Source organism: Bactrocera dorsalis, chromosome 5 (assembly GCF_023373825.1).
Source record: "Bactrocera dorsalis isolate Fly_Bdor chromosome 5, ASM2337382v1, whole genome shotgun sequence".
Taxonomy (NCBI): domain Eukaryota; kingdom Metazoa; phylum Arthropoda; class Insecta; order Diptera; family Tephritidae; genus Bactrocera; species Bactrocera dorsalis.
In genome coordinates, this window is record NC_064307.1 from 73,795,202 (window position 1) to 73,823,133 (window position 27,932).

At 38.6% G+C, this 27,932-nt stretch overlaps 2 protein-coding genes across 2 annotated transcripts; both read left to right on the forward strand.

Moving 5' to 3' along the window:
• The first annotated feature begins 91 nt into the window (after positions 1 to 91).
• LOC105227435 (uncharacterized) lies at positions 92 to 3,599 on the forward strand. The gene is made up of 4 exons (XM_049457737.1): positions 92 to 1,781; positions 1,939 to 2,417; positions 2,484 to 3,210; positions 3,273 to 3,599. The coding sequence occupies exons 2-4, from the start codon at positions 2,061 to 2,063 to the stop codon at positions 3,500 to 3,502; spliced, it is 1,314 nt and encodes a 437-aa protein (XP_049313694.1). The 5' UTR covers positions 92 to 1,781; positions 1,939 to 2,060; the 3' UTR covers positions 3,503 to 3,599.
• Positions 3,600 to 8,034: 4,435 nt separating this feature from the next.
• LOC105227360 (ras guanine nucleotide exchange factor glfB) lies at positions 8,035 to 27,578 on the forward strand. Its single transcript, XM_011206652.4, has 5 exons — positions 8,035 to 11,122; positions 12,353 to 12,767; positions 16,264 to 16,659; positions 23,885 to 24,059; positions 24,647 to 27,578. Exons 1-5 carry the CDS (start codon positions 9,670 to 9,672, stop codon positions 24,800 to 24,802), a joined length of 2,595 nt encoding a protein of 864 aa, XP_011204954.2. The 5' UTR covers positions 8,035 to 9,669; the 3' UTR covers positions 24,803 to 27,578.
• The last annotated feature ends 354 nt before the right edge of the window (positions 27,579 to 27,932 follow it).

Below are 27,932 nucleotides of genomic sequence, written 5' to 3' on the forward strand. Positions count from 1 at the left end.
AAAACCAAGGTTACGACCAATACGATGGCAAGGCAAAATACATTTTGGCTACATTCAAAGACTCCTCACGTCTTGGGAGCTACGTCACCGTAGGAATCAGCATAAATTCCACAAATAATCTTAGTATGGAGATCAAGCGCAGAATAACTTTTGCCAACAGCTGCTACTTTGGGATGGGTAGGCAATTGCGAAGCAGATTCCTCTCTTGATGAAAAAAAATTACACTTTAACAGCATGTCATTATTGCTGTCCTATAATACAGTGCAGAAAGTTGGACGAAGATGACCTGAGATGAAAAAGCACTTGGAGCTTTCGAGGGAGAGAAAGAGAGCATGGAACCAAGAACTGTATGAGCTCTACGGTGACATGGTTATGGTTAAGCGCAGGTTAAGTCATGTTGTTCGTATGGAAGATGATGCTGCAGCGAAATGCGCCTTCCACTCGAGACGCATGGGTGAACAACGGAAGCAATGGTGTCCACGCAATCACTGGAAGAGCGAAATCTCCAAAAACTATCTAAATCACTGCGATAAATCAATCAAAGAATAAAATATTATCGACTTCTGTCCAAACATGCTATATTTACATGACACTAATCACATTGCGTAAAGTCGGTAATATATCACCAACTTGATGCAGAGGGCTGTCCACTAAAAACGCCCAAGAAATTTCCTAATGCACTTGTGGGCGTTCAACCAACTGTATTGTATTTAAACAAAGTGCTATTTCGGTGTTTGTTGTTGATTGTTTTGTGGGTGCACATGTGCGTAATTATTACAGAACTAGCTTCGAGCTCACTCTTGTAAGTACTCATAATAACCCAGTAGAGCATTTAGGCCTAATGCTTGGGATTAGTTGCTTCGTTTAGGATTCGGACTGGAGGCAAAAGTTAGTGTATATTAAGTTTTTCAGTCTTCTAAATATCAATCGTTAAATATAATCGTATATATGTATGCTTTTGGCTCGGATTTGACTACTCTCCAACTTTTATTGAAAAAAAATATATATGATTCTACTTAGAACACTATGATTTAAGATTATGTGCGCTGAAATGTATAAATATGAAGTTATAAAGCTAAACTTAGATATCCATATCTCGCTCTGCTCAATTTTTGATAATTTTTACAGATTTCAAACAATAATCATTTTTGTATTTCAATTTCCTAGCGGGTAGCTATCAATCATTTATAAATACATATTCAGAGGTGCTAAGTGATATCTGTTAATGCGTCAAAATTGTGTTTATTTGCATAAAATATTTGTAATCGGCAATTGTAACAAGCGATCTGCTAGATTATGCGACTGATGGCTGTATTGTGTACGTGTATTTTTCGAAAATTCTCAATAAATCATGTGAGTATTGAATGTTACCTCTTTAACCGCCTTTTTTCGTTTTTCCATTAAAATTTCATTCAATTTACCTTATATATCTGCCGGAAGGAGGATGAGTAGGTGACACACAGGAACTTTCTTCTCCATTGTACAGCGCTTGGAAGACGGAGGTTGAAATACATATATACAACATCTGCAGCGAAGTAAGAGACTTCACCGAGACTGAAAAAATTTGTGATCCGCTCAAAGCGTTTTGTCAATTTGTAAGGGTTCTATGATCAGTTACATAAAATTTTGTGTATCACAATGGACTTTAATTTGTCAAAGTGAGATCTCTCTTAGCATCGACCTCTTGAACTAACCGAAGCTAACCTATATGACTATACAACTAACCTATATAACTATTAGCTGCTTAATTAGACTGTGAGGCCTCAGATAATGAAATGAAGGTGAGGTGAACTCACAAATAATCAATTTCGGATTGATTACTAATTATCATATACTATTTTTTATCAATTTTTTACTTGCTTACCACACCACTTTGTTTACAAACACGCCGCTTCTGCTTTATTTGTTTACTTTCTTTATAATGTCCTCCAACTACAGTGATTGTCCTTGCCAACACCAATACTCAGGCGCAAGTTTGATCGATAAGTCGAATATATTGCAATTTCTCAGTGCCACATAAATGTTACAACGAATCGGTTTCACGACATTCTCACATAATAATGCCCAATTTGGAGGCACCCATTGGCTACGATGAATCTTCACCGGAGAATTCCTACTCTGCCGAGGCGGCTGCTGATGTGCCCACAGTGGGCGCACCCATGCAGCCGCTGCCAGCTGGCGCTGTAGAAATACGTGTACAGCCACCGGGCCAGCAACCAACGCAAGCGCCTGCACGACGACTGCCTGCGTTGAGTACGAATCCGGTGCGTGTGCGTCCATTGCAACGGTTCAGCGAGTTTGACCGCGAATTGGCGCTATTGGAGGAGGAGAACTACTGGCCTGTGGTGCCGGTCGTACAGATACTACCAATAAACTTGCCGCCACAACTGCCCGAGCCGTCGCTAGATGAATTGCTGGTGAGTAGTCGTTAATATGTGTGCGAGGTTTTTATAATTTTCATTTATTTATTTTCAAATAAACAGCGTCGTGTCACCGGTCGCAATGATTTGCATAATGTGGACACTGTACGCCTACGTGTCATCTCCTATAGCATCAGTTTGGCAAGTTTGCCACTCTTTCTGCCACGCCTACAGCATCTCGACTTGAGCGGCAGTGTGCTTTGCTCGTTGCGTGATCTCGGTTATGGCCTCCTACACTTGAGCTATTTGAATGTGAGTAATTGTGGGCTGAATAGTTTTGACGGCACTAGCGGATTGCCGGCTGTGCGTGTAATCATCGCAGATGGCAACATGATACAGCGTGTGGACCCACTCACCGATTTGGTGTTACTGCAGCGGCTGAGCGTGCGAAATAACCGCATCAGCGATTTGGGTTTACTCACTTTCTTAGGGCTTTGCCCTAATTTGTTGGAATTAGAGCTGCAAGGCAATTCCGTTATACACAATCCACTCTATCGCAGCACATTGCAACGCAGCGTGCCTACATTGCGTGTATTAGATGGCATACCGCTGGGTGATTCGTCTGTGGTCGCACAGGCGACAGTAACCATTGAAGCAGCCGGCGGGAACTCTTCAACGGATGGCGAGGTTTCATCGCTTTCGAGTGAGTTGTACTCTGACTCTTCACGTGCCGAATCGAACGCGTCGTCGTTGGCGCCTGTGCCTGCCGTTACGCATAGGCCTGCAACGGCTCCTCAGCCTGCAGCGAATGAAGCCAACGCTTCCGCACAGACGTCAAGACCGGCCTCAGGTAGTGTTGTAGCAGTCCGTATATTTTAATACTTTTAAATATCAACTTTTTGTTAAATATAGTCGCCCACACAGCCGAGTTACGCCGCAGCTCACTTTCCATGGGTGCGCCAGTCGTGGGCTCGGTGCTTAGTTTGGTTCGCCGCAATCGGCGGCAACGTCGTCAAGCTTGGACCACGTCGTCACATAGTTCCTCCTCGAATTCATCTCTGCATTCTCCTTTGGAGCATGAGAGTTCGGAAAATCGTATATCTGCTTTACCGCAACAGTTATCTAGTGATAGTAATGACTAAATGTGTATTGGATCGATGGGAATTATTTGGTGTATATTTTTTTATGAAAATGAAAATATATATTTTCACCATTTCGAATACAAACAAACAGGATTATTTTCTAAAACATCCGCTTACTTGCTGTGGAACTGGAGATATCTCGTTTGAAAAGCATCCTGCTATGGTGGCAGACGAAATCGTTCAAAGAAATCAGTTTAATGGCAAATTTTTTTATTGACTTCGTCTGTTGTTTCGGAATGGAGTTTTAAGGAGCTTGGAAAACAAGAGTGGGAAAGAGAAAAGCATATGGCATCTGAATGATTCCTTAAATTCAAAATTGTAAAATTTTGTTTGAGTTATAGAGAGAAAATATCATATCTGATTGACTTCTTAAACTCAAAATGGTAAATGGAACTTTAAGGAGCTTGGAGAGAGAGAGAGAAGGCATATGGAATCTGAATAATTCCTTAAATTCAAAATGGCAAAATTTAGCTCGAAGGAGGTTTTTACCATTTTAAAGAGGAGAGGCGGTGGCCACATCTTTCACTTGTAATTTCCATTTACCATTTGGCCTCATTTTTTCTGCAGCCTTTTAGCACAATTTTTGCACAAAACAAATTCCTACATTTTGGTGTCAAAAGCGTTTTCTTTATTGTATTTTTTTGTCGTTGTTTTGTTTTGTATTTTTGGCGTGTCAAGCGCATTGTCGTTGACACATTTGAACAACTTTTACACCAGCCATTTCACTGCCTTGAGGCACTCAAGCATTCAGGCTTTTTATGACATGCTGAGTGTGCCTTTTACCGTTTTTTTCATACTTTTTGCTAATATGCTGCGGCTGCTGCTTCTTATTTGCTGCGTGTTTTGCCTTGCGACAAATGTGGGCTTTAGCCGCAGCTGCCTTTGGGGCGCAATATGCGCTTCACTGACGTCAGCGTTTTGTTTGCAGGCATCCAACGGACGCTGCGCGCGTGTGTGAGTGTGTCAATGAGCTGCTGCCTGTTGTTAATGCGTGTGACGTCACAACAAATGCGTGCGCTCAACGAGTAGTGATTATTTAGTTGGCACAGACGCGCTTGACCCGCAGCGCACGGGTTGGCTGGCTGCCTACAAAGGAGCGCCGTCGAAAATTGCGTGACGCAGCCAACGCAGCGCACAGCAAACAGCTTCTCTGACAAGCCGGCGCGGCAAACGGATCTAATAAATCTGTGGCGAAATTGTTTGGCATACACTTTGCGTTGATGACATCAAGTGTAATATAAAATCGTACATTTTTCACACTTGACTTTTTTTTTGTTGGTTCGCACGTCGTGGACGCGGCGTGACTTCATAAACGCTGAGTTTTATATGCTTTAGTGGTGTGCTGTTCGAAGTGTCTGGGGAATGCGCTTTTATATATAAATATATCAGTTTGACCTTTGCATAAGTTTGGAAACTTTTTTCTTGTTTTTCTTGCATCATTAAGATGCCAGCAGCTTAGCTGACCCGCGTGCCCTCTCTTGGTTGCTCCTCTTGGTTTATTTCCTTTCCAGCGGCATCCCAAAACATTGCGTTGGCGTTGTTGACCTTTTGAAAATGTCTCAAAAGCAATTAAATACAGTCGCGTGTACTTTTTGTTGGCATAAATGCTGCCAACAGCAAAACCGAAACACCAAAAACAAGCGCGCAGAAATACATGCCGACCCTACGCCCACTGCTGGCCAAATATGCACTTGTTAAGTATATATACATATGTAAGCGGCAGCCACCCACGTCTCGCTAAGCTCCCTTCATCAGAATCAGCAGCCCTCTACCGCGCCTTGTGTTATTGTTGTGACGCTTTTGGGATTGTGGCGGCGACTGCATGCTCACTTTGTTGCTCAAGCACCCAAACCAGTCAGCAGTAAATCCATTTATTTATTTTTCACCGAAAACAAAACTATAACAGCAAACAACAAATGTGCAGCATGTGTAGCTGTTGTGTGGCCGTGTGCTATTGTTATTGTTGAACTTACTGCTGCCGGCTTTTCCGCGTTGTTGCGACTGCTGTTTATAACGCCTGCCAGCTAGCCTGGCATCTAGTCTTATCTGCGCTTGTTTTTGCTTTTGCCTTTGCCAGCGATTTGTATATACATACATACATATATGGGAGGTTTTGCAGTTATGTTGCTTTTCTTTGTTGTGTGCGGATTTGTTGATTTATTATATCCTGAGCTTTTCCGATTGACGTCATCATGCAAAAATGTGCGCTACATGCGCACTGCCAACTTTTGTTGCTGTCTTTTGTTTTGTTTTGCAGTGAGCAGTGTAAAAGAACGGAAAAAAATAAACAGTTACAAGAAACCATGCGCCTCAACCAGTTTTCGAAACGTTAAAAGCTGCGAGCGTTTGAGCGCCAGCTGCTAAAGAGTACGTGTAGCGCTTAAAGAGCGCAAAAAATATTATGTTCTCTTACCCTCGCCTCCATAGTTTTTACTTCGCACCGAGCACGTCATAGAATTAAGTGCGCACGGTGACGACAGAAGGTGGCGAAAAAAGTGAAAAAAATATGCGAAAATATTTGGAAATTATAAGCAGAGATGCTAGTATATAAAACTCAATATGGAACGGCATTAATACACGGCGCGTAAGCGAAGAAGTGGAGGCCGTTTGCTTTTATCTAATGTATTTGGTATTTTTAGGGTTATAAAGCCTGCTTTATTGCTTTATTCTCGTAGCGGCAGAAAACATTCCTGAAGAAATAGCTGGCTAAAAATACGGGTTCGTTTCGGTTACTTCGACCCGATTGTCTGTAAGGCAGGTTACTTCCAACGGTGCTGCTGGATAACGCTAAGTGACCTACGGTCTTCAAGATTTGTCAGATTTTGAATTTTTTTATATGTGGTTAAAATGTGCGTCAAACGACCTCTTCGACGTAGCAACTGAACTCCATCTGCTATCGCAAAGAACCAAAACTGGTTTGTGCGGTTAGGAAGATTTGTTAGGGTCAGACCTTAGCGAAACCTTCCTTAGATGTATTTTAATTGTAATATGCTTGATAAGACCTCTCTGCAGACGCATTACCTTCATTCGAAAGGCGGGTATGTAGTAGAATTCTCTTGCTATTCGTCCTCCTATTTGAGATCTCAAGGATTGTTCAGTTTTTCAGATGTTTCAAGAAAGTTTTTGCTCTGTAAGGAATCCTCCCTCCAGTAAAGAAATATCTAAGAAATAAGAACAGATCGTTGGACCGACTGGGAGTACGATACGAAGGTGGCCTCCTCCATAAAGAAAATAAAAAAAGTTCAAAGGAAATTAATATAAGTACTTTGTTTTTCTTTCTGTGTAAATTTAGCAGGACTTCTACGAATGGGAAAGCAATTGAGCTAAAAATAGCACTTATCCTTAAAGTGTTCAACAACACAAGCACAACTTATACAAATAAAGTAAATAGTGAAAGCTTGGGAGTAATTACCGAAATTGCTCCCACACAAATGCGAGAAAAGCGAATGTGAAAAGGCGTTTTATTTGTAGGCTTGTAAGTACACCAAAATAACAACAAGCAAGAGAGTAACAGTTGTAAATCACTTAGGTAAATAGTTATTTGGACGCATACAATATGAGAACGAAAGAGAGAAAACATAATAGCTTAGAGTAAAGTTAGGTTAAGCGCACAGTGGGGTAAAGAGTAAAGGGTGAAGTATGTAGGTAAGGCAAATAAAGCAAAATAATGAAATTTTAAGCAAGTGATGGGCAAAGCACTAGACGAGTATATGAGCATATGAGAGTTTTTGCGAATTTATGCGAGTTCATACAAATACTATATGAGGATTTAAACGAGTATATGCGAGTTTATATGATTATATGCGGGTTTTTAAGATTGTGTGTGAGCTTGTAGGAACTTATGTGAGTTTATGCGAGTTTATACGAGTACTATATGAGAATTTATACGAGTATATGCAGGCTTATACGATTATGTGTAGGTATATATGAGTAAGTGCGAGTTTATACGATTATATATTGGTTTGTAAGATTTTATGAGAGTTTATACCAGTTTCATATGAATATTTATACGAGTATATGAGAGTTTATACGAGTTCTATAGCAAGATTTATACGAGTATATGGAAGTTTACGCGATTATGTGCGAGTTTGTAAGAATTTATGCGAGTAAATGCGATGACCTCCTACACGCTTGTGTATAACCATAGTATGTCAACTGAGTGTTTTACAGTTTCTTTTTCGTTACTATACCGAAACCAATGAAAATAATACTCGTAGTTGTAAGCATTGGCATTTTCATAATTCCACCCCCAACGTATGCCAACTACGTCCCATTCGCACACACACCTACCCACTTACTACCCAAAAACAGTGTGCACTCGCTAAGGTTGTGGTCGGTTGACTGCTTTGGCAGCGATAAGCACTGCTGACGTCATCATAAAGCTTGACTACAACAAAAACAAACGCCATCGTATGAAGGAAGAGAGAGAGTGGTCTGGCAGAGCAAGCAAACGGAACGCTAGTTCAAGCTGTCCATGGCAGCAGGCAGTCAACAAGCGCAGGCATGAAAGCCTGCTGTGTCAGAGAAAGCCTTTAACAACAGCCAATTTGGGTAGCAAGTAATGCTTAGTCAAGTCAGTCGCTTAGTAGCCGTGAACGCGAGCGAACGCGTCGCGAAAAACACGCTCGTACTGTGAAACGCTTGTCAATTGTGAAGTGTTATGTAGTGTTGTGTGCTTTGTTGTGACAAAGTCAGCAGGAAGTAAATACCAAACATTGTTGTGAGCAAGAAGAAGCACGATTAAAGTGAAACTGAAAGGATATATAAAGTCGAGAGAGTAAATTATTATACCTTTTTGGATTTAATTGGAGTACAGATATCAGCGATAGTTTTTAGGATTTGGGAATGAAGGATAAATCTATGAACTGAACACAGATAGCTTGGCAGGCAATTGCAAGGCGTTTGTACATTTGAAATACTAAATATTTTGCTTGCTCAGAAATGCTATTTAGGTCAAAACGAACTGGACCACGACACGAAATCAAAGAATTGGCGAAAACCGTAAAAATAAAGCATACATGTGAAGCAAGGAACAGCAAAGAACGAGTGCGAATGTAATATTAGTATTTTGCACAGGAAGTAAATGCTACAACAATTGCAGCTAACAACAAACACACGCAGCACGGATACGCTCGCGTTGATTGAGCGATAAAAGCGCCAACTGACAGTTAAATGAAATGTCAGAACTTAATTAAACATAAAATCAATAAGTAGTGGAAGTAGGCGCGTGGCAGTGCAACAACAAGCACAAGAAGGCGACGAAGAAGACGAAGCAGAGGCAAGGAAACGGCCGTAACGCGTTATTGATGGCCCGCAGCGCAGCAGGGCACCACAAAGCAACTTGACGAGAGCGTTTCGATTGAATTCGATTTTTTGTGGGTCAATGAGAAAATAGAAAATTTAAGTAAAATAGCAACAACAGCAAAAAAGACCTAAGTAATATATATTTCTTTATTGTAAATATTTATAAGTAAAAATTTAAACAGGCAAGCAACACAACAACAGTAATGCATGTGAATATCGTTGATTCTGAAATTAAAGATTAAGTTTTGAAAAAAAAGTGCGTGTGAAATACAAAAAAGTGCAAAGTTTTCGAAAACATTCCAGTAACTAGAATTCTGACATATAAAATTGAAGGGCGAAGCTGCTTAACACGCAGAAAAATACCAAAATAAAACTTAAAAAACAAAAATTCTAAATAGCAACAATAAATAATACCTTAAAAAGAACAACAACTAACACAAAGATATTTGTAAAATATTAAAGCGCTGGCTGGGCTTATAAAGCATTGAACAGGAACTGCACCGTTTATGCACCGAAATCGCTTATTTCAACAAACGCTGAAAGCCCAACAGAAAACATTGTTTCAATATAAGCAACAGCAGAGAAATATCAAGAGCAAAAGCCAGCACAAGAAACTGCAAAGGCAGCAAAAACTATTTGAAAAGAACCCGAGCAGCTGTTTCCACACTGAAAGCTTGGCATTTTCAAATTTAAAGCACACGCGCGCTTACAAAAATAGCAAAAAAATACCAGAAACCACAACCCACTAAACAGTAATAACAGTGCAGTTTAACAGCGGCCAAGACGCAAGCGCCAACCAAGCGTTTTGTGTAGGTTGTAACTGAACGAAATTTGCATCGCGTGGCCAGTGCCAGTGCTGGAAGATGGAAGCCACCCCGAAGGTGCATCGTCATCGTCACCGACGTTCGGATTCGCGTCATCATCGGCACGAGCGTCAGAGCCAAAATAGCAGCAGCAACAGTAATAATAGTAATAACAGCAACAATACCAATGGTGGTAGCGGCAGCGGCAGTCGTAGCGGCCAACAGCCGAGACAGAGCAATAATATTGCAACAACAACAACGGCGACGACGATAGTGTCAACACCAACACAAGCAGCGGATGCGTTAACCAACACAACGACAAGCGCGACAGTCGCGTCGAGGACGAGGACGCAGCACGACGCACCAGCAGAGCAGCTGCAACTGTCGCCAACACAACAGCAAACGCATTCAAACGCAATTCAATCGCCAGTGCGTGAGCGTCGTGGTCAAGCGCGGTCTAATCGCGCACAAACCGGTGCACAGGGCTTAGCCGCTAACGCCACCGCTACCACCGCTGCTCGACGAACTTCAATCACAAGCATTGAGATACCAACTGCACTGGTTGTTGAGGACGGCAACGAGGATGGCACGTACGACGAGACAACAGCTATCTGCGCTAATGTGATTGTCACCACAGTGCATGAACGACGTACACACTCCATGGATACGTTGGATCCGTTGGGCCAGACAACCTCTTTAAGTCAGTCGACCACATCACAACAAACTGTGCTGCTGGTAAATGGACATTCACCGCCGCCGCAAGAGGACGAAGAGCAGGCGCCCATTGCAACCGGTGAAAACGGTGCTATGTTAGCGTGTGGCACGAATGCGGACGTTGGCGGTGTGTCGTCGAAAGAAGAGGGCGCCACGCAACTGGAGTCACCCACAGCACCGAATCCTAATGGCGGCGGTGCGGGCAGCAGTCGCAACTCTTCTGGTGATGCGTTGAGTTTACGTGAAACGTTGCAACAGCTACCGCCTACGGTGACACACGGACACCGCCATCGGCGCACACATTCACCACAATCGCCGGCGCGGCGCACACAAGAGGTGGACGCTTCGTTTCATCGCGGCATATTGGGTTTCATGGATCGTGAGTTGAAGCACAGCTCGCCAACGCCATCAGCACTGAGTGTGGGTAGCGGTAGTGCAGCAAGCGGCGGTGGTGGTGGTGGTGCTGGTGGTAGTGGTACAGTGCGTAAGTTGCAGTCGCTGTCCGATCCACAGGCGAGTCCCGCCCAACGTTCGGTACGTTCGCGCAGTAGTCTGGAGAAGAGTCCGCGTCGTAAGCGTAGCAAATCGGAATCGCGTAGGCGGCGTGAACGCAAACTCATCGCCGCTGGTGAGCTGGAAGTGCGACAGGCGAACGAGACTTTGATGCGCTATTTGAAGCAATGCTCGGAAATGAATGACGCTTCGTTGTCAGGCGAGTTAGAAATCGATCAGAACTATGATGAGCGGAGAGTGCATCGGAAGACGAAATCGCAACGGGATAAGCGTGGGCATTTAATAAGTGAGTATTGGCTGCGGAAGCCTAACTACTAAGGTAGTTAGAGGAGGAGAATGAATAGCTTGAGGACTCAGTGTTCTTGTAGAGTAGAGATTAGTTTGTTAGCGACAGTCGGACAAGCTTACAATGTATGCGGAACTTTTATTCTTTACATTGCCACTTTATGGCATGTCATTAAGTGTCATTCGGGCTGTATTCAGAAATAATTTCCCCAACTGCCAAGCGTAACGAAAGTATGTATGCGCTTGTATTCACTATTTCTTGCACAGTATATTACAAATCTATTATTAGCCTCACAATTTGTAGCTTGTAGGAAGGTAGCGCTCAGCAAACCATTTCCCACTACCTTCCCTGCCATCCACTTATAAGCGAAAGAGTATATTTCTGCCATTACTTAAATTGCATCAGCTTCTTAAAGGCCCGAGAAAACAACAAAGAAGCTTTGAAAATAGAAATCCGTAAGCTTCTATTCTAGTTAACTATATAAATCACTCCAGACTCTTAAAGCCATTTGCTGCTGAAGAGCGCACTGTATGATGTAAGAGCGCCACTTGTCGCATGAAATTTCCCTTACGTTCGTTTGTTATTGCTTGTCACGTAAAAGTTTTATAATAAATAGATCGATCCGGTCATGGTCTTATAAATATGAGCATGTAAGTTTCAAGCCTGAAGACTTTTGGTTATAAGTTGTTGTATAAAGGGTACATTTAGTAGATAAAACAGTTAAGAGCTGAAGAGCTATTTTTGACCATGTTTACACTGTAGAACAAGCATCATGAAAAAATAGAGAGTCATTACTTCAAACCTTCTTTCAACTGCAGCTTAGCAATACTCTTTAAAATGAAACCGATGTTGTACTTTATTTAGGAGAATGTTAGCTCTCAAGCCTAGTATCAGTATTACTGAGCTTGAGACCTTTAACCTTTTCTAATAGTTTTGTGTTGAAAATAAGACTCGAAAATATGTAATAATTATTTTTTTTGATAAACTAAGAGGCCTGAGACATTTTGGCAACTGCCTGATGATCTGATATGAACATTGGAGGTCCTATAAGAACCTGATTTTAAGTAGAATATTAGTTTTTCTTTTTCATCATTTTCAAAACAATTTTTGTTGCCATTTTCTCTTAGCATACACGATATATACCACTCTCTGCACATACTCTCTTTTTACTCTCATTTAAAAGTACTCTTTTTCTCGCCATTTATTAATCTGTATCTCTCTGCTTTGCAGGCAAACTTTACTCAGCTGGCGGTCTCACCTCCATATTGCGTGAGCTTTCCGATGACATTGTACCCGCGGAGGGTGAGGAAATCTACAATCCATTCACACCGGTTGTTTCCCCCACCGAGGATACGCCCGCACACATTGACAAAATGTTCCTGCAGACGTCATCGGGATATCGACCAGTTGAGCACTGCTATTATAAACATTCGTTTGTGGGTGTGGGTGGTGTGGGCGGCGGTGGCGCTACTGCCAGCGGTAGTGGTGGCCCAGGTGGTGGCGGTGGCAGTGGACGCGGCGTTGGTGTGCATCGTTTGTCTGCCGCGGGCGGCAGCTTGGCTGGCGGTTTGGAGCAGGCGGGCATGTTGCGGGCGAGTAGCAGTTTCGGCGATACGCGTTGCCTACTCGATGCCGAGTGTGGCAGGTGAGTGCGAAATAGAAAAGAACAACAGAATTTAGCATGCGTGGGTGTCTTATTTGTGTGGCTGCAGGATAAATCTGTGGCGACAAGTTATTGTTGGCAAATGTTATGAGAATGAAGGCGGGGGGATTATTTCTTGAAGTTCAATTTTAAGTTTTACTTCGGGCGGTAAAAATATATTGCTTATTTATGTACATATAATTACATAAATAAGTTTATAAATATATTTGCGCTGACAATTGACACTTAAAATAACTTCAAACAAATAAATTATTTTATGTGTAGTTGTCATGGCGTATACGTAAACTTAGCTAGGTGCCTTTGAATTTATAACTAGTTGTCATGGCGTATACGCAACCTCAGCTAGGCACCTTTGAACTTAGTTTTAGTTACAATTTCTATTTTCATGATAATTACCACAAACGATGAGCGCCCTAGAGACCATATGTTTATGAGACTTTTAATATATAATATGCGCAACAAAAATGCTTTACAACCGTTATTCTAGCTTATAGCTTATTATAGCTCAATTGCTTCGATTAATTCAATGTATCACTATAGTATAAATTTTTCAAATTTTATTGGTACTAAAAACAGTTTTGTGAGCTTTAAAGCTTCTCCTTGTGTATATCAAAGCAAAATCCAACCGCAAAGTATATGACTGAGTCCGATTTTAGCTTCTGCTGACGGTGTGCTCTTCTCAACAAGGCAAAGTTAATATCACTTTTTGTTGGCGCTCAACTGTACTTCAGTCTCATTAGCTGTAGAATGGACTTTACTGGCTTCTGCTGATATCCTAATAGAAGGTGGAGCCTCAGGTGAGCTTGGCAAGCGCTGATCAGCTACAAGCAGCTGTGTGATCCTAAAGTTCTTCCGCCTCAGAGTAAAACGGAGAAGGTCTATTGAGTTTCTTACCATCAGAGAAGTTCAATTTTTAATACTTAGGTGTAAAAGTTCTAGATCGCAACTAACCGAACGGGATTCAAACAGGTTGGATAGCAAATTTTACTGGCTGTCAGTTGAGTCAGTATAAATTGCTTGGAAGAGGATGAGGAAATTTCATTGCTGCAAAGCTTCTTATCCTTGCCATCTTTGGGGTCAGCCCACTAACCTAAGCTTACCAGAAACATAACCGAAAAACTCTCACAAACTACCAACAATAGCAAAGAAGCGATACTTGCACTATACATTGCCTTGAATGAGGCTAACTCAGCAACGTTGTTATCTAAGCTTTTTAGTAACAGTTTTGTAACCCGCTCGCTTTGTATCGCTCTGCGTAGTTCAGTTACATTGTGGAATTCGTAAAATTATTTTATGCTCAAAATTAATTTTGTAAACTGTACTTATTTGGGTTCCACAAGCAAACACACAGTCTCACACACACACTTACATATCACGTGTACAGCTTCAGGGCTTCGCTTGTACCGCTATATTTAGCCAATTTGTAGAAAATTCCATGTTTACACACCTTTTCTTAACTTCGCAATATTCTTTATTAATAACAACAAAAAACCGTGTAAATCGCGTAGCATACTTGTAGGCATCAGCACAGCTAAAGTGCGTAGCAAAAGGTGTGTGTGCCTATGTTGCATGAATTCAGCCGAGTTTATTTCTGGCAGCCGCTGCGAAAAACTGCCAGCTATTTTTAGACTCTGAAATTGAAAAAGCGACGCAAATTCTACAAAAATATACACAAAACGCACAATCGTTCTATTTATGGGCTTGCAAGTGCGGGTGTGTTATATACTATACTAGTATATATACATAAGCTTTGTTGTATTTGTAGTGCTGAAAAGTGTCTCATTTGCGAAATAACCAAAATTTGCGTCGAAAAACGCTTACGCTCACGCCAAATTACAAGCACTTCGCTCACACACCCCCACACATGCATGCACACAGCGTTACGTGACGACAGTGCTGCGTTGTAGGTCGTCGGTTTTTATGTGTGTTGCATGTCGGCGCAAGTTTCCTAATGACCTTAGCGTGTGGGAAACCTTCTTGCTGATTCGATTTGGCCGGCGTGTGTGGTTATTGCGAACATACGCCTACGCTGCCAGACGTGCTGCTGTCGACACAATGGCCATCTCAGCGCGTGAAGTTGATATTTGCTGACTATTGGATATAACGGTAGTTGGTGGGCGTTCGATTTGTCCGCTCGGCTGTCGTGGTTGAGCAGGATTGTGCTTGATTGCGTCTCTTATTTGTTACGATATTCTGCTATTGTTGTTTTTGCATAATACTTATTTTGTTACCCTTGGAGAGTGACTTGCTATTTATAAGGCACAAACCAAGGAATAGGTGGAATAACCCACTGAAGTATAACATGGGAATATCTGGTAAGAGAAGTCGTATTTTTATACGCAACCACTCCAAGCGAATTGAGGACTTTATATTGAGGTATTACTTTGAGAAAAGCAGCTCTGTAATTGTAGGAGTGGAAAAAATCATTTTCAGAATATTTTTGAGGTTAAGTTAGGTTAGGTTAGCTGGTATCTTTTAAGATATTCTATCCTACTGCATGAATTTCGATCGGACAAAGTTCAGTCAGAACTCCTACAACCACTGAAAGGGGTGTGCCTTGCCGAGAGTGAAGTATTCCCCAGGTTTCCGGCGATTTATCCTAGGCCAGAAGGACCTTGCGACTGCAAAGCTGCTGGTAGTCGACGAGCCCTTGTTGATTTCGTCTGCGATCCAAGGGTCAGTATTTGGCCACAGAAAGCCAAAAGAGCTCCTAATTGTTCTCGTCCCGCTGTTATTGACAATGAAAGAAGCTCATCGGCCTTACAGTTTTCTCCAATATCGCTGTTTCTAAGAAAGGCAACCAAACCAGTCTATTCATAAAATAACTCGATGTTATAAAGCCTAAAACTGGAGCTGATGGAAAGCTCCGGACATGTACTCTTTATCAACCCTCCCACCTAATTTTTTCGCGAGTAGAGCATTATAGGCTTAACTGTGGTTTTTCTAAGCTCCCGTAAGCCGTACAGAGCAACCGAAGCCTTCCTTGCTCTTTCCTTGATGCAGGGTTCCCACGAGAGCTTCCTGTCTAGGATGAGCCCTAGATACTTAACTCTGTCTTCCTTGATTAGCCCCAGATACTTAACTATGCTAGTAGATGCGCCTCCGGTATTTTGTACTTCATAGTGAATGAAACCAGTTCGGTCTTGCTAGTATTGAGAGAGACAAAGAGAGAGAAGTAGATTCCCACAAAGACTGTAACTGTACCTAATCCTGGCCGCAGTCGGCAAAGATTTAAAGCATGTTCATACGAGTATATATATCTTCAAACTTTCATTTACAATACCATTCATTGCAACCCACTCCCTAGTGTGTAGTACCGTTTTTTCTTAACAAATATTTACATTTTGGCCATAAAAGCCAATTGCCTATTTTTATTCCTTTACCATCTCCCAACAGCTTTCTTTATAGTCTTTACATGAAACTTAAACATTATCTCATTACAATTTGTGTTTTCGCTTTATTTCTTTTTCTATTTCAGGCATCGTCGTGAGATCACGTCGAACATACAATTGGCCTGCGTCATTCAACGAATTTGGATACTCATCTCGAATATCTGCCATGGTCTGCTAGCTGGCCTAGCTTTGGCACATTTGTTGTTTGTGTTGAGCAGCCATCCCGTCGATTGGTCGCGTTTACTCAGTCTTGCGGGCGAGACTGTGACCCAAGCGACGCAGGAGGCGGACGCAACAACCGCAGCACCAACAGTCGCGTCAGCCATGCTGGATGCTGATGGTGTTGGTGCTGTTGATAAATCTATGTTAACTGACACGCAGCAACATTTCAGCTTCGTGAAGGATTACGCAACATTCGCTGAGATCTATCTGAACACATTCTATTGTTTGGCAATTGTATGCATGGTTTCGGTTTTTGATCGGTAAGTCCTTTGTAATAGCTAAATTAATTGGATGCCTGAGTGTGAGACGAAAATGTGAACTTAGTTACACAAATTGGTTGGGAGACAAAGTGGTTATTAAGTTGAGACGAGCGCTGAAAATAATATGAGTTATTTATAGTCAAATAATGCTTGGTATAAATGTTAGGTTAAGCGCTTTGGCAAGGAGATGCTATGTATACTTAATATCCATGCCGGTTACTTTACCAGATGCCGCGAAGAATATCTAGATGTTTCAGCTGAAGTCTAGCAAAAGCTGGTTAATGTTGGAGAGAGTGTTTGGACTTCACCTTTAAGTATGCAACCTTGACAATTAACGACCGATAACATATTCAGCCTTATTTATTCGACAATATCCAGTAAGAACCCTTACAATTCAACGCAAGTTCTGTAGATCTTCTTGGTTCTACCTTAGATCAGAAGGATTTCCCAGTGGCACAGGTGCCAGTTGTTGATCAGTGCGTGCTAAGACCACGCAGAGTTCAGAGGTCCAGCGCTAGAACTCAAGAGGTCGACGGAGGCCTAGAACGTACTTAATTCGATATAGTCCTTAGCAAACTCATCGGATATGCAGTTTCCAGCGATTCCACCATAACGAGACATCCAAGAGACTAATTTCAAAAGACAATGAATGAATCAAGCAATGGAGGCCCTTGGAAGAAAGGCTCTTTTGCTTTGAAGTTTTCGAGATGTCGATGTAAATTGGTGTGAGTTTCAATTACGTAGTCTAATTCGTATCCCGAAATTTTGCGGTACCTCATACGATCCCCCTAGTCATAAGTTTAGAATAAAGAAGAAGAATAGTGGATACATAGTATTCGCCCATTTGTTTACGTCAATGTGAGCATAAAATGCTTTGAAAATAATAAATGTGTGAAAAGAACGCTTCTTGTGCATAGCTGTATATGTGTGCGAGCATGTAATTGTCTGTAATATCTGAATAAATATTGCCGTATATAAATTTTGCAACCACAACTGTGGAAATTATGAAGCAAGTCATGTGTGCAATGAGCAGCAACGAGCGAATAAATATAGAAAAATGGCAAGTGGAAACGAAAGCGAAAAAAACAAGAAATTGCTAATAATAAAGAGATTGTGAGTTAAAACTGCACACAGGCGCATGTAAATATAGCCATGCAGGCATAAAAATAACTGTTTGGTTGGCTAAACATAAAAATTGGTGCTTTGTGGCAATATTACCAGAACTGTTAGACAAAGGTGCGCATATTTTGAACAACCTTCAGCACAGAATAAAACCACAAATATTAAAACGCGTTTAGAAGAGGCAAGAGTATGTATAGAAATGATAAAAGAGATAAAAATCGGCGAGTAATGTCACAACTACAGTTACAAGCAAGCATATAAGTAAATAAAAATCGGTTATACTATTTGCTTATATGTGATTGTGTGCGTTTTTAGACACATGAAAGCCACAACTGCAATGCACTGCATACAAATAGGCGCAGGCACGTGTGAGCGCAGTGATATACATATACATATACATATATATATATGTATGTGTTCTGTTCGTAATGCTCTGCTGGCACTTATGCAGCATTTACAATACGCTAAGGCCAACTAAATGTACCCTCAACCTCAGCTTACATACTTGGGCCCGCATAAGCGCACCGAAATAGCGACGTCACCGCTTTGTTATGTACGTAAATTACTTGTATTTCTGTTAGGAAGGCTACTGCCAGCCAGCTGACTGATTGCCATTGCCCGTATACACATACACATATACATGCGCGCACGAGTACTTTACTCTACTTACTACGTTGCACATTTTCAAGCGTTTGTAGAATTGACCTTTAACGTTCCGGTTGTAGAGTGAACTCTGAGCGTGGCTGCATTGAAGGTAGACATGCTAAAAATCTTGTTTGAAAAACGAAAAATAACCATGGAATGTGGAAAATAATAAGGCTACAGTAGGCGATGTGCTGTCGCTCTACAAACACCATGTAAAAGCTGCTGTAGAAATTTCTATATAGAATATAGACGAACGAAGTCGTGTCTGCGGTTGCAAGATTGGATTAGGTTAGGTTAAGAAGTCGATCCTGAGAGAAATCTCACTTGGACAGCTCAGAACATCGCTCCGTTGTGATATTTAAAAACTCCTATATACTAAGTAGATCATAAGGTACTCATATATCGAGAGAGCGCAGAGAGTATACACATTTTTTGAGACGCTGCTATATCCTATATATCCCTTGGTTCGCTGATGGTGAAACTACCAAGAAGTTTCTGCCTTAGTCTTGCAAAGACTGAACAATGAAGGAGAAAGTGCCTGGATTTCTGGATGTTTACACCTCACCTTCCTTTATACAACTTTGGCAACTAGCGTCCGAGAAGGTTTTTAGACTTACCGCCTCTAAGCCTATTTGCTCAGGTTAGTGGTTCTGCAGATCTCCTGCATTCTTTTCTAGACCAAAAGGATCTCACAGTCGCACAGGTGCTGGTGCTCGACCTGTCTGCTAAGCGCACGCGAAGTCCATTGGTTCAGTGCTGGAACGCAAAACGTCAACGGACATTCAACACGGTCCCTTTCCGATGTGAGCGCGGTAAGGGTGCCCCCTTTGGCTAGCCCATCGGCTGCTCGTCGTAGCAATATGTCTGTCGCCACCTGGATAGCAGCCAATTTTGCTTGAAGTTAAGACCGATGGAGAACTCTTTACAGAAAACTTCCCCTCCAACCTTTCGAGCTAGCTTCGACTCATCCATGCAAAAGTTCGCTATGCCCCTACTCTAATGATTTCTCCTCATCCACATCTACCTCGTCGGCATGTGACTAGAGAAAAACCCGCTATGATTGGCCTCAGCGACGCAGTGATCCAGGTTTTCAGAGTGGTGAGAGTCCCCACCCTTTCCTTGTAGCGTTTCTATAGAATTATAAGGCAGCCGTTGATTTCCTTACTATCTACATAATATATGTCTTTCATGAAAACTTTTTATCAAGTGTAAGTCTTTGAGGTTTCAAACCCAAGTGTGATCTGCCTAGCACTGCAATGAATTCGCGAGAATTGTAGGCTGTGTTGATGTATAGTATATTGTATTCAAACTTCTTTCTCATCCTCTCACATTTTAGTAATTTAGTTTTATAATATTTTTGCTCTCTACTACTTGCCATTTCAAAATATCTGCATCTGTGCTTGTGTGTGTGCCATATTTTTCATTATTCATATGAGTGCCGTTAGAGAATTGACAAGCAATTCCGCAAATGGACTGCAGCTTTATTATTCAATACTGGTGTATTTGTATTTACTTATATGTATAAAGATAAAATATGTGTATGGATTCACTCATATGCAACAATTGTATATTATCTTTATATATAAAAATTACGTGTCACGTTGTTTGTCCGCGATGGACTTCTAAAATTTAGCACACCGTGATAAATTTGAACCAAGATAGGATAGTAAAAACAATTCATACATTAAAAATACAGTGAAATCTATTAAATGGACGTTCTATTAAGCGGACATCTCCACTTGTTTTCGTATATTTCTTCACTTAACAAATACCTATGCGCCAATTTTTAAAGGCTCAATTCGATTTCGGTAGCTTTTGGAAATTTCAAGAACACATTGCCGTTTCTAGCAAGAACACAAGGACTTTTTTCGAGTAAAAAATCAATATTTTAAGGATTAAATGTGCAGCAATGTAAATGTAAATTAAGTTATGTTTGCAAGGAAAAATCAGCAATCTTGCGCAGCAGTCAAGAGCGTATTACAAGTTCACTTGCTAACTATTAGCCACACTAATTGTTGTGGCAGCTTGTAGGCGGGCACAAGCACTTGCCTGCGACTTATTCATGAGCTGCTCTAACTATTTACGCCATTAACGGTAACTTTTGCTAAGGTTAGCGTTCGCTCCTTACGGCAGCATAAATAAACGAGTGCGCAAGTGTGTGTGGGCGCGTGTGTGTGGCCTGTGCTTGCCGCAGATAATAAATCATAAATTTGAAATACTTCCTCACGGTCATCAGCGTAGGCGTGCGCGCTAATGTAGCGGGCGTTCAGGCGTTGAAAATGTGGCGGCCGAAGTGCACTCGTAATGATGGCGCTGTTTGCAAGGAATTTCAACTATAACATATGCATGTGTGTGTGTGTGTGTAGGCACGCTTTTGCGCCATTCGCAAAAATTAATTTAATTCAAAAGCAAATACTTTTTATTTTTAGCACTTGTGTGAAATATAAATATGAAAGTAATTATGGTAAAATGTTGAATGGGCAACGCACATACACATATACAAGCACAATTTTTTTAATTTTTTGCACATGCCACCACATTTTGTCATTTCACCACGTCAAACATGGCGCTTGCTCATAATAAATACAAATATTTGTTTACATACTTACATGTTGGTGTTGTTTTTGTAGTTGTGACTGACGTGCTGTCATGCTTGCGCCTTTGACATTTGCAATAAAAATTCTACTATTTTACTTTCGTAATGAAATAAATATGTATGCTTACCCATACATGTGTGCAGCAGTGAGCTCATTGCTGCGTGGTTGCAGTGTTGTGCTGTGGTAGTCTGTGTTGTTGTTTTAACTATTATTGCATTTGCTTTTCATTGCGCTATTGCGCTTTTCACTGTTGACATTTTTAGCGCATACCGACACGTTTTCACATAAATAAATATGTATACGATCGCTTGCATTTGTGTGCTATGCTTTTCTTCCGCCTACACACATTACCATTGTGGCAAGTCATGCCAACCCTGTAGGAAATATGCACTCAAACAAAATTTCAATGAAGCTGTCATACAACTGGTTAATTTTTGATACTAAATGGAGTAGTGTTTGGCCTATACTCACGGCAGCTTTTGTACAGTATATTGTCTGTCTTTACGAACTATGGTGTTCTCATAATTATTGATATTTGAAGATCATGTTCTAATGCATTTTGATGTGCTCTTAAGCTTGGATACTCGAAAGTCATTTCTAACCAATAAACGTAACTTTCGAAGTCGAATAATGCGACATTTGAGTAAATTTTCGGTTTACGAAAAGAGCTCCTCCCCTGCTATACTGATTCTGGCTTTCTCGTTGGTGAAAAAAAATCTCTATTAGAAGTTTGTGTCCCTTCAACAACCAACTTTTCACAAAAAAATTAAAAAGACCACCTCTAGTTAGCACTGGTTAGTTTTACCTTACACTATAACTGGTTTATAACTGGTAAGATTAGTGGACTCTAAGAAAATACATTTTAAGTACTGTGTAGATTAAACTTGTATGAATTTTTTTAAAACTGATAACTAAATTCTGCTCTAGCGCTAATTTTTCTGTTCTTATATACAATATGATCATATATATTTATATGTGATTGCCATTTACGCTCTTATGCATTTGTCGTATTTCTGCTTTTTGCTAAAAAGTTTTACAGCGTGCAAGAATTACAAGTTCACTATTGAAAAATAGTTTGACCTTTAACACGCCAACTTTCCCAGCATAAAATACTTGCACGAACTACAACGGTGGCTACAGCTGCTGCCTACAATACGGATGAGTTCATATATATTTTATATATGTGTATTAAGGTGAACCAAATTTAAAGCTTTTTAGTTTGAAATGATTATTTCAAGTAGTTGCAATTTTTCTATCTGATAACAAGAAAAACATTGAAGACTGAAGGGCTGAGGACCTTTCCGTTACAATTGAGAGCTCATACTTGGCGAGACTTTCTTAATTGTTTCTAAGCACCTATTTTTCAGAGTACCAAGCGAAAAAAAATATTTGTAATTTTTTGGACCACTTTAATGTGTATGTATTTACATATAAATCTTCTGTTCATAGTATATTTGTATCCCTTTCATTTTACAGTTTCGTCATTTGTGGTATTCTTCGTCATTCCGCCCTTTCAATTCACTTCCGTGCATATGATGCCTTTGTGTTGCTCTTTTCACTGCAGCCCCGCATATTGTTTACCGTTATTATTGTTTTTGTATAAATTATTTTTTAAATGTCAACTGTGCCTGCTTGTGTTGCATTATAAGCAGATTTGTTTGTATTCTGCTATATCTGTTGTTACTTGAGTGGAACATCCTAGAGCCAGATACCACATACGTACCCAGTAGAAAAGCTCGAACTGTTTAGATCAGATTTAGTCTGAAATTGAACTAGTTTGGATGTAAAAAAATATATGTGTAATGGAGAAGGGCTGTACAGCGTAACTTTGAACTTCATAACCTTGAAATAAAAAACTTTAGAGGAGTGTGACTTCATAACCTTGAAAAAAGCTCTAAATCATGGACTACTGCTTTAATGGTCGCTACATGCGCTAGTTTACTATTTTTTGCATTCAACTCGTTAACCGGCATACTTCTGTCCCTTTCATACCAGTTTGGAATGGCAGGAAATATTTGGAGATATTGCTTCACGTGAACATATTCAATTCATCGGGGCACTAATAGGAAAGAAAATGGCACAATAGACCTAAGGTCGCGGTGCATTCCTCATTATTAATCAATAGGAAAGAAAAGTATGAACTTGAACTCACAATGACGCTAAGTGAAGTAGAACTTCAACTTAATCTATTTCGTACTGTCGCATTTTCCTACTGGCTAGTTACATGGATTTCATGGATTTCGGAATATGCCAGCGGCTTTATTTGATTATTGTACAACTAGCACAATGATGAAAGTTTTATATATACCATAGCACTAAAGCTTTTGTCTTAGACTTCCGTTACCTACGTATGTACATATATATATGTATATACTGTTATGACGACGGTATGAAATGTCAAATGTCATCGTTGAATTTATTGAAATTTTATACTTTTGTTCGGAAAATGGGAATAACTTTTTATGAGAATTTATTTACGTACGAAACTAGTTTATATTAACATTAGCTCAGTTTTCAATCCTCAGATTAACTGCTTGACAGTTGGCTTTTATGAAATGGAAACATGTATATCTGAGGTTAAGTTTGGGTGTACCCCTTAACAGCTTTTATAATATTCATAGCATGGTGTTCCCAGTCTGCTGGCATGACTGTCAATTAGACAGTGACTAGGAATTTTGAGATAGATTATCGTTTAGCTTAGTTTGGAAGAGAGAAAATCTTCCTTGTTGGTGCTGACATGAACTATTATTTACTGGGTAATATCTTATAGTATATTAAACATATTTCTGTCTTGTATTTTTTTAATTAATTTCCCATTTTTGATCACCTTTTAAGCATGTGTTTGTGCTTTCTCTTTCCAGTATGGACATTTGCCGTTGGGACTTCAGCAATGCCACCGAGTTCATCTCATTTCGTTGGCTCATTATTGCAATGATTTATATAGCGACAATAATATTAACGATATGCTCCGATTCGATTGATGAACGACTCTATTACAATAATAATGCGAATGTGACGCTAACACAGGAAGAAATGGTGAGTTGATAATGAGCACAACAGCTAAACTAGTTATTTGTAAATTTAGTCATAATTGAGTCAATCAGCAACTTTTTTTATGAAACTTGCAAGTTCAAAGCTATATTTCATGCCCTAATTAAGTCAATTAGTATTATTCAATTAAAATTTACTCAATAAGCCACTTTTTTATGAGAGTGACAATCTCTATCAATCATTTAATGCCTTAATTAAGTCAATTAGTGTTATCCAATTAAGGGCTACAAGAAAAACTACCTACTAATGGACCCAACCATGCAATCAGTAGGCGTTTTAATTAAGTCAATTAGTTTACTTTACTTTTTTACTCACTCATTTCCCGCCTAAATTAAGTCATTTAGTATTACTCAATTAAGAACTGTCTAAAATACCAAATACTAATTGACCCCACCAAGCACTTAGTTTGAAAATCGCATTCATTATTACATTTTTTAATTGAGTCAATTAACAAATTGTCAACAATATTTTCTAATTAATTCAATTAAGACACCACATTTATTATGTTTCTTTATTCCTTAGTATTGAATCGTACAAACTTAATCTTTATATTTTTCATCTCTCCCGAGCAGTATAGCAACAGCGTATTGAGTGTCTGGAGTAGTTTATCGGTGACGCGTAGCATTGGCGCCATCTGTGGCTGGATAATGATTGGTTTGACGCCGCATGAGGATCTCTTCTACGAGCATTTGCTGGATCTAACCAAATACCAAGTGATAAATAATTGAATGTAAGGCAAGGCGTGTGTGCGGGAAGGTTGGTGAAGAGCAAATGTACTTAATGAGAAAGTCATCAATAAAAATAAAAAAAAAAACAGATACGTAGATAATTAATAAATTGTACAGTTAGGTTAAAGCAGTAGTAAAACTATTTATGCAAAACATATATACATACATATACTAAAAATAACAACAATTATATTACTAAAAAATAGCAAATGAAAGCAATGTGTGGCAAGGGTTTCGTGAAGAAAGCAAATAACTGAACGTATGCAAGAGTGAGCTAAATATGTGAAAAAATATAAATAGTTACATAAAATATCTAAATTGTAAGAAGCTTTGTTTTGCGGCAAACAAAAATTGTTATTAGTTTAATACTAAATTTTTTGTTGAAATTTTGAAAAATGCTTGGAAGATTAATTTGCTAGTTAAAATATTGTTTTTTGATTTTTAATATATTTTATATTTTTTATACTTTTTTTTGTATTTTTTGTAACTGTTCTTTGTATATAATTTAACGAAAAGTATATATATGCAATTAAAGCTTTAAAGTAAAAATGTAAAATTATATAAAAATTACCACAACATACCTATAATCGAAATGAAACAATTGTGAAATTATACTTAGAGACATGTAAGCCCTTCAAAGGCCGCTAGAATCAACCGAAACCAAAAATGACCCAAACCAAAAAACAACAAAAAATTTTAATAAATACACTAAGCTTAGTTTAGCGTGTAGTCTTAGCTGCTAAACACATACATACCAACCTAGTTATCTATGCGTTATGTATGTGATTGTATGAATACATATTTATATATGCGTGTGTGTAGTAGTGAGCACTGTTAAATATACTTTTAGTGCTTTGACATAACTATTTTGTTAAATAATTATTTTTCAAAGCCAAAAACAACAATTTTTGTAACAAAAATGCAACTCAAACACATGAAATCTTAAAATATTTGTTATACTTAAAATAAAACTGAAGATTCTCTGTTTTTGTATTCTGCAAGCATGTAAAATACCACGTTGACTTCGCTAGAAGCTAGTAGTTAAAGAGCATTTAGCAATATTGTAAAATGTTTGTGATTTTTTGTGAAAAGCTTCAAAAGTTCTTTTGTAAATTTTACAGTTTTATAATGTAGCCTACTTTCCCAGGATCAAAAGGATAATAACCACACTTAGATGTGATTTGTGTACTTTGTGTGTAGAAATTGTTACCTGCTTTGTAATAATATAAAAAAATATTGAAATAAAACGAAAATATAAACAAAAAATATAAAAAAGAAGACATACTCATATATATAGTAAATTACTGAACAAAAGTTTGCAAAACAAAAAAAAAATTAAATAAAATTGAAGAAAGCGAAAAAGTGTATTTCATAATTTTATTTTAATTAATTTTGAAAAAATTACACCTGATATTATTTTGTGTTTAATAATTAATTAAAATATAATTATAATGTATATAATTTTATAAATTTTTTGGTACAATTTTAAATGAGAAATAATTTGGCAAGTATTTTTTAACTTTTTGGCTTCTTTTGGGTGCTATCCCTTTGAAAATCTTTGAAATTTTCATAAATAACACTGTTATTTGTTATTTCATTTACTCAATTGGCGAATTTTTTATGAACCACCAAAATCTCTAACACTAAGTTTTTGCCTTATTTAATTCAATTAGTATTATTCAATTAAGAACTGTGTGAAACACCACTGCTAAAAGACTCAACCAAGCTCTTAGTTTGAAAATCGGTATCATTAAGTATTTTAATTGAGTCAATTAGTTAATTAACTGCCTCAATTAGCAACTTTTTTTGAAATTATAACACTCATTTTCCGCCTTAATTAAGTCAATTAGTTTGAGAATAGGAATCATTTATTTTTATTGAGTCAATAAGTTAAACGGTTTTTTTGTAATAAAACTAAAAACAAAAAAATTTATTGTTTAATATTTTCATTTTATTCATATTTTTTTAAGTTTTCAAACTCAAAATATAAAAAAGACGACGAGAGCTGTAAGCTTCTGTATTTTCAGCTTCATAACATAGACTTCATTATTCATTGCTGAGTAACAGATGAAGTATACGTCTAGGTGTACCTTCGATCATTCATCTCAACTAGTATAAATAATAGCTTTGGTGACTTCTGTGAGTGCTTAATATTTAATTTAAATTTATAATTTTTGATTTTATATATTTGTTTATATAACATAATAATATCTATTTTATTTTTTAAGCAAATAAATAATATTTTAACAGAAAATATTTATCAAAAAACTATGAAGTCATACTTCAAACAGGCAACACGACAGCACTTTGTATAAAAAATAATAATTATCTGCATTAAAGCGCAATATGAATTATATAAATGCAAAAATAAAATGAAAATTATGAAATTTGGAGACAATTCGCCATTAAGTTACCATCTTCAAACATTTCAAAACTGTAACGAAACAATTCACAAAAAACATTTAAAATGTACTATTACAAATAAGTAAGTTATAAAATGACATACTCTTATGAAAAACGAAATTAAATTGTAAATATAATACAAAAGCATTGCAGCATCTTACCAAACACACACACACATATAGCTATTTATATATACCCTTCAGTTATTGCCAACTGTAGCTATCTACATAGCTTTAATAGATATTTTCACATTCCCAAAACGTTCGTACATACCAGCTTTGTATTTGTACTACTTACATAAGCATATACATATGTATACATAAGTAATATATTTATATGAAAATATACGAGTACTGTTATGTAAATAAAAGAACATGTTTATATTGTATGCGTTTTTGAGTTCTGCGTTAATTATATTATAATTAAAAAAAAAGAAGAACAATTATAAAAAATTATGCAGAGTAAGCAACAAATATTGCAATAATTATAGACGTCAATATTTATGGAGAATTATTGTATTATAATCAAGTACTATTACCACAGAGAACCAAATAATAACAATAATTATATATAATATATTGATGATAACAACAAAGAACAAGAAAACAACAACAAATGTAACAATAAATATTATTATGCGCATATTTGAGAAAATGTTAAAATGAACACCGTTCGTTTCACTTATTACGAAGAAGAGGTCTGCTTTTCACGTGAGTAATGCAGCATA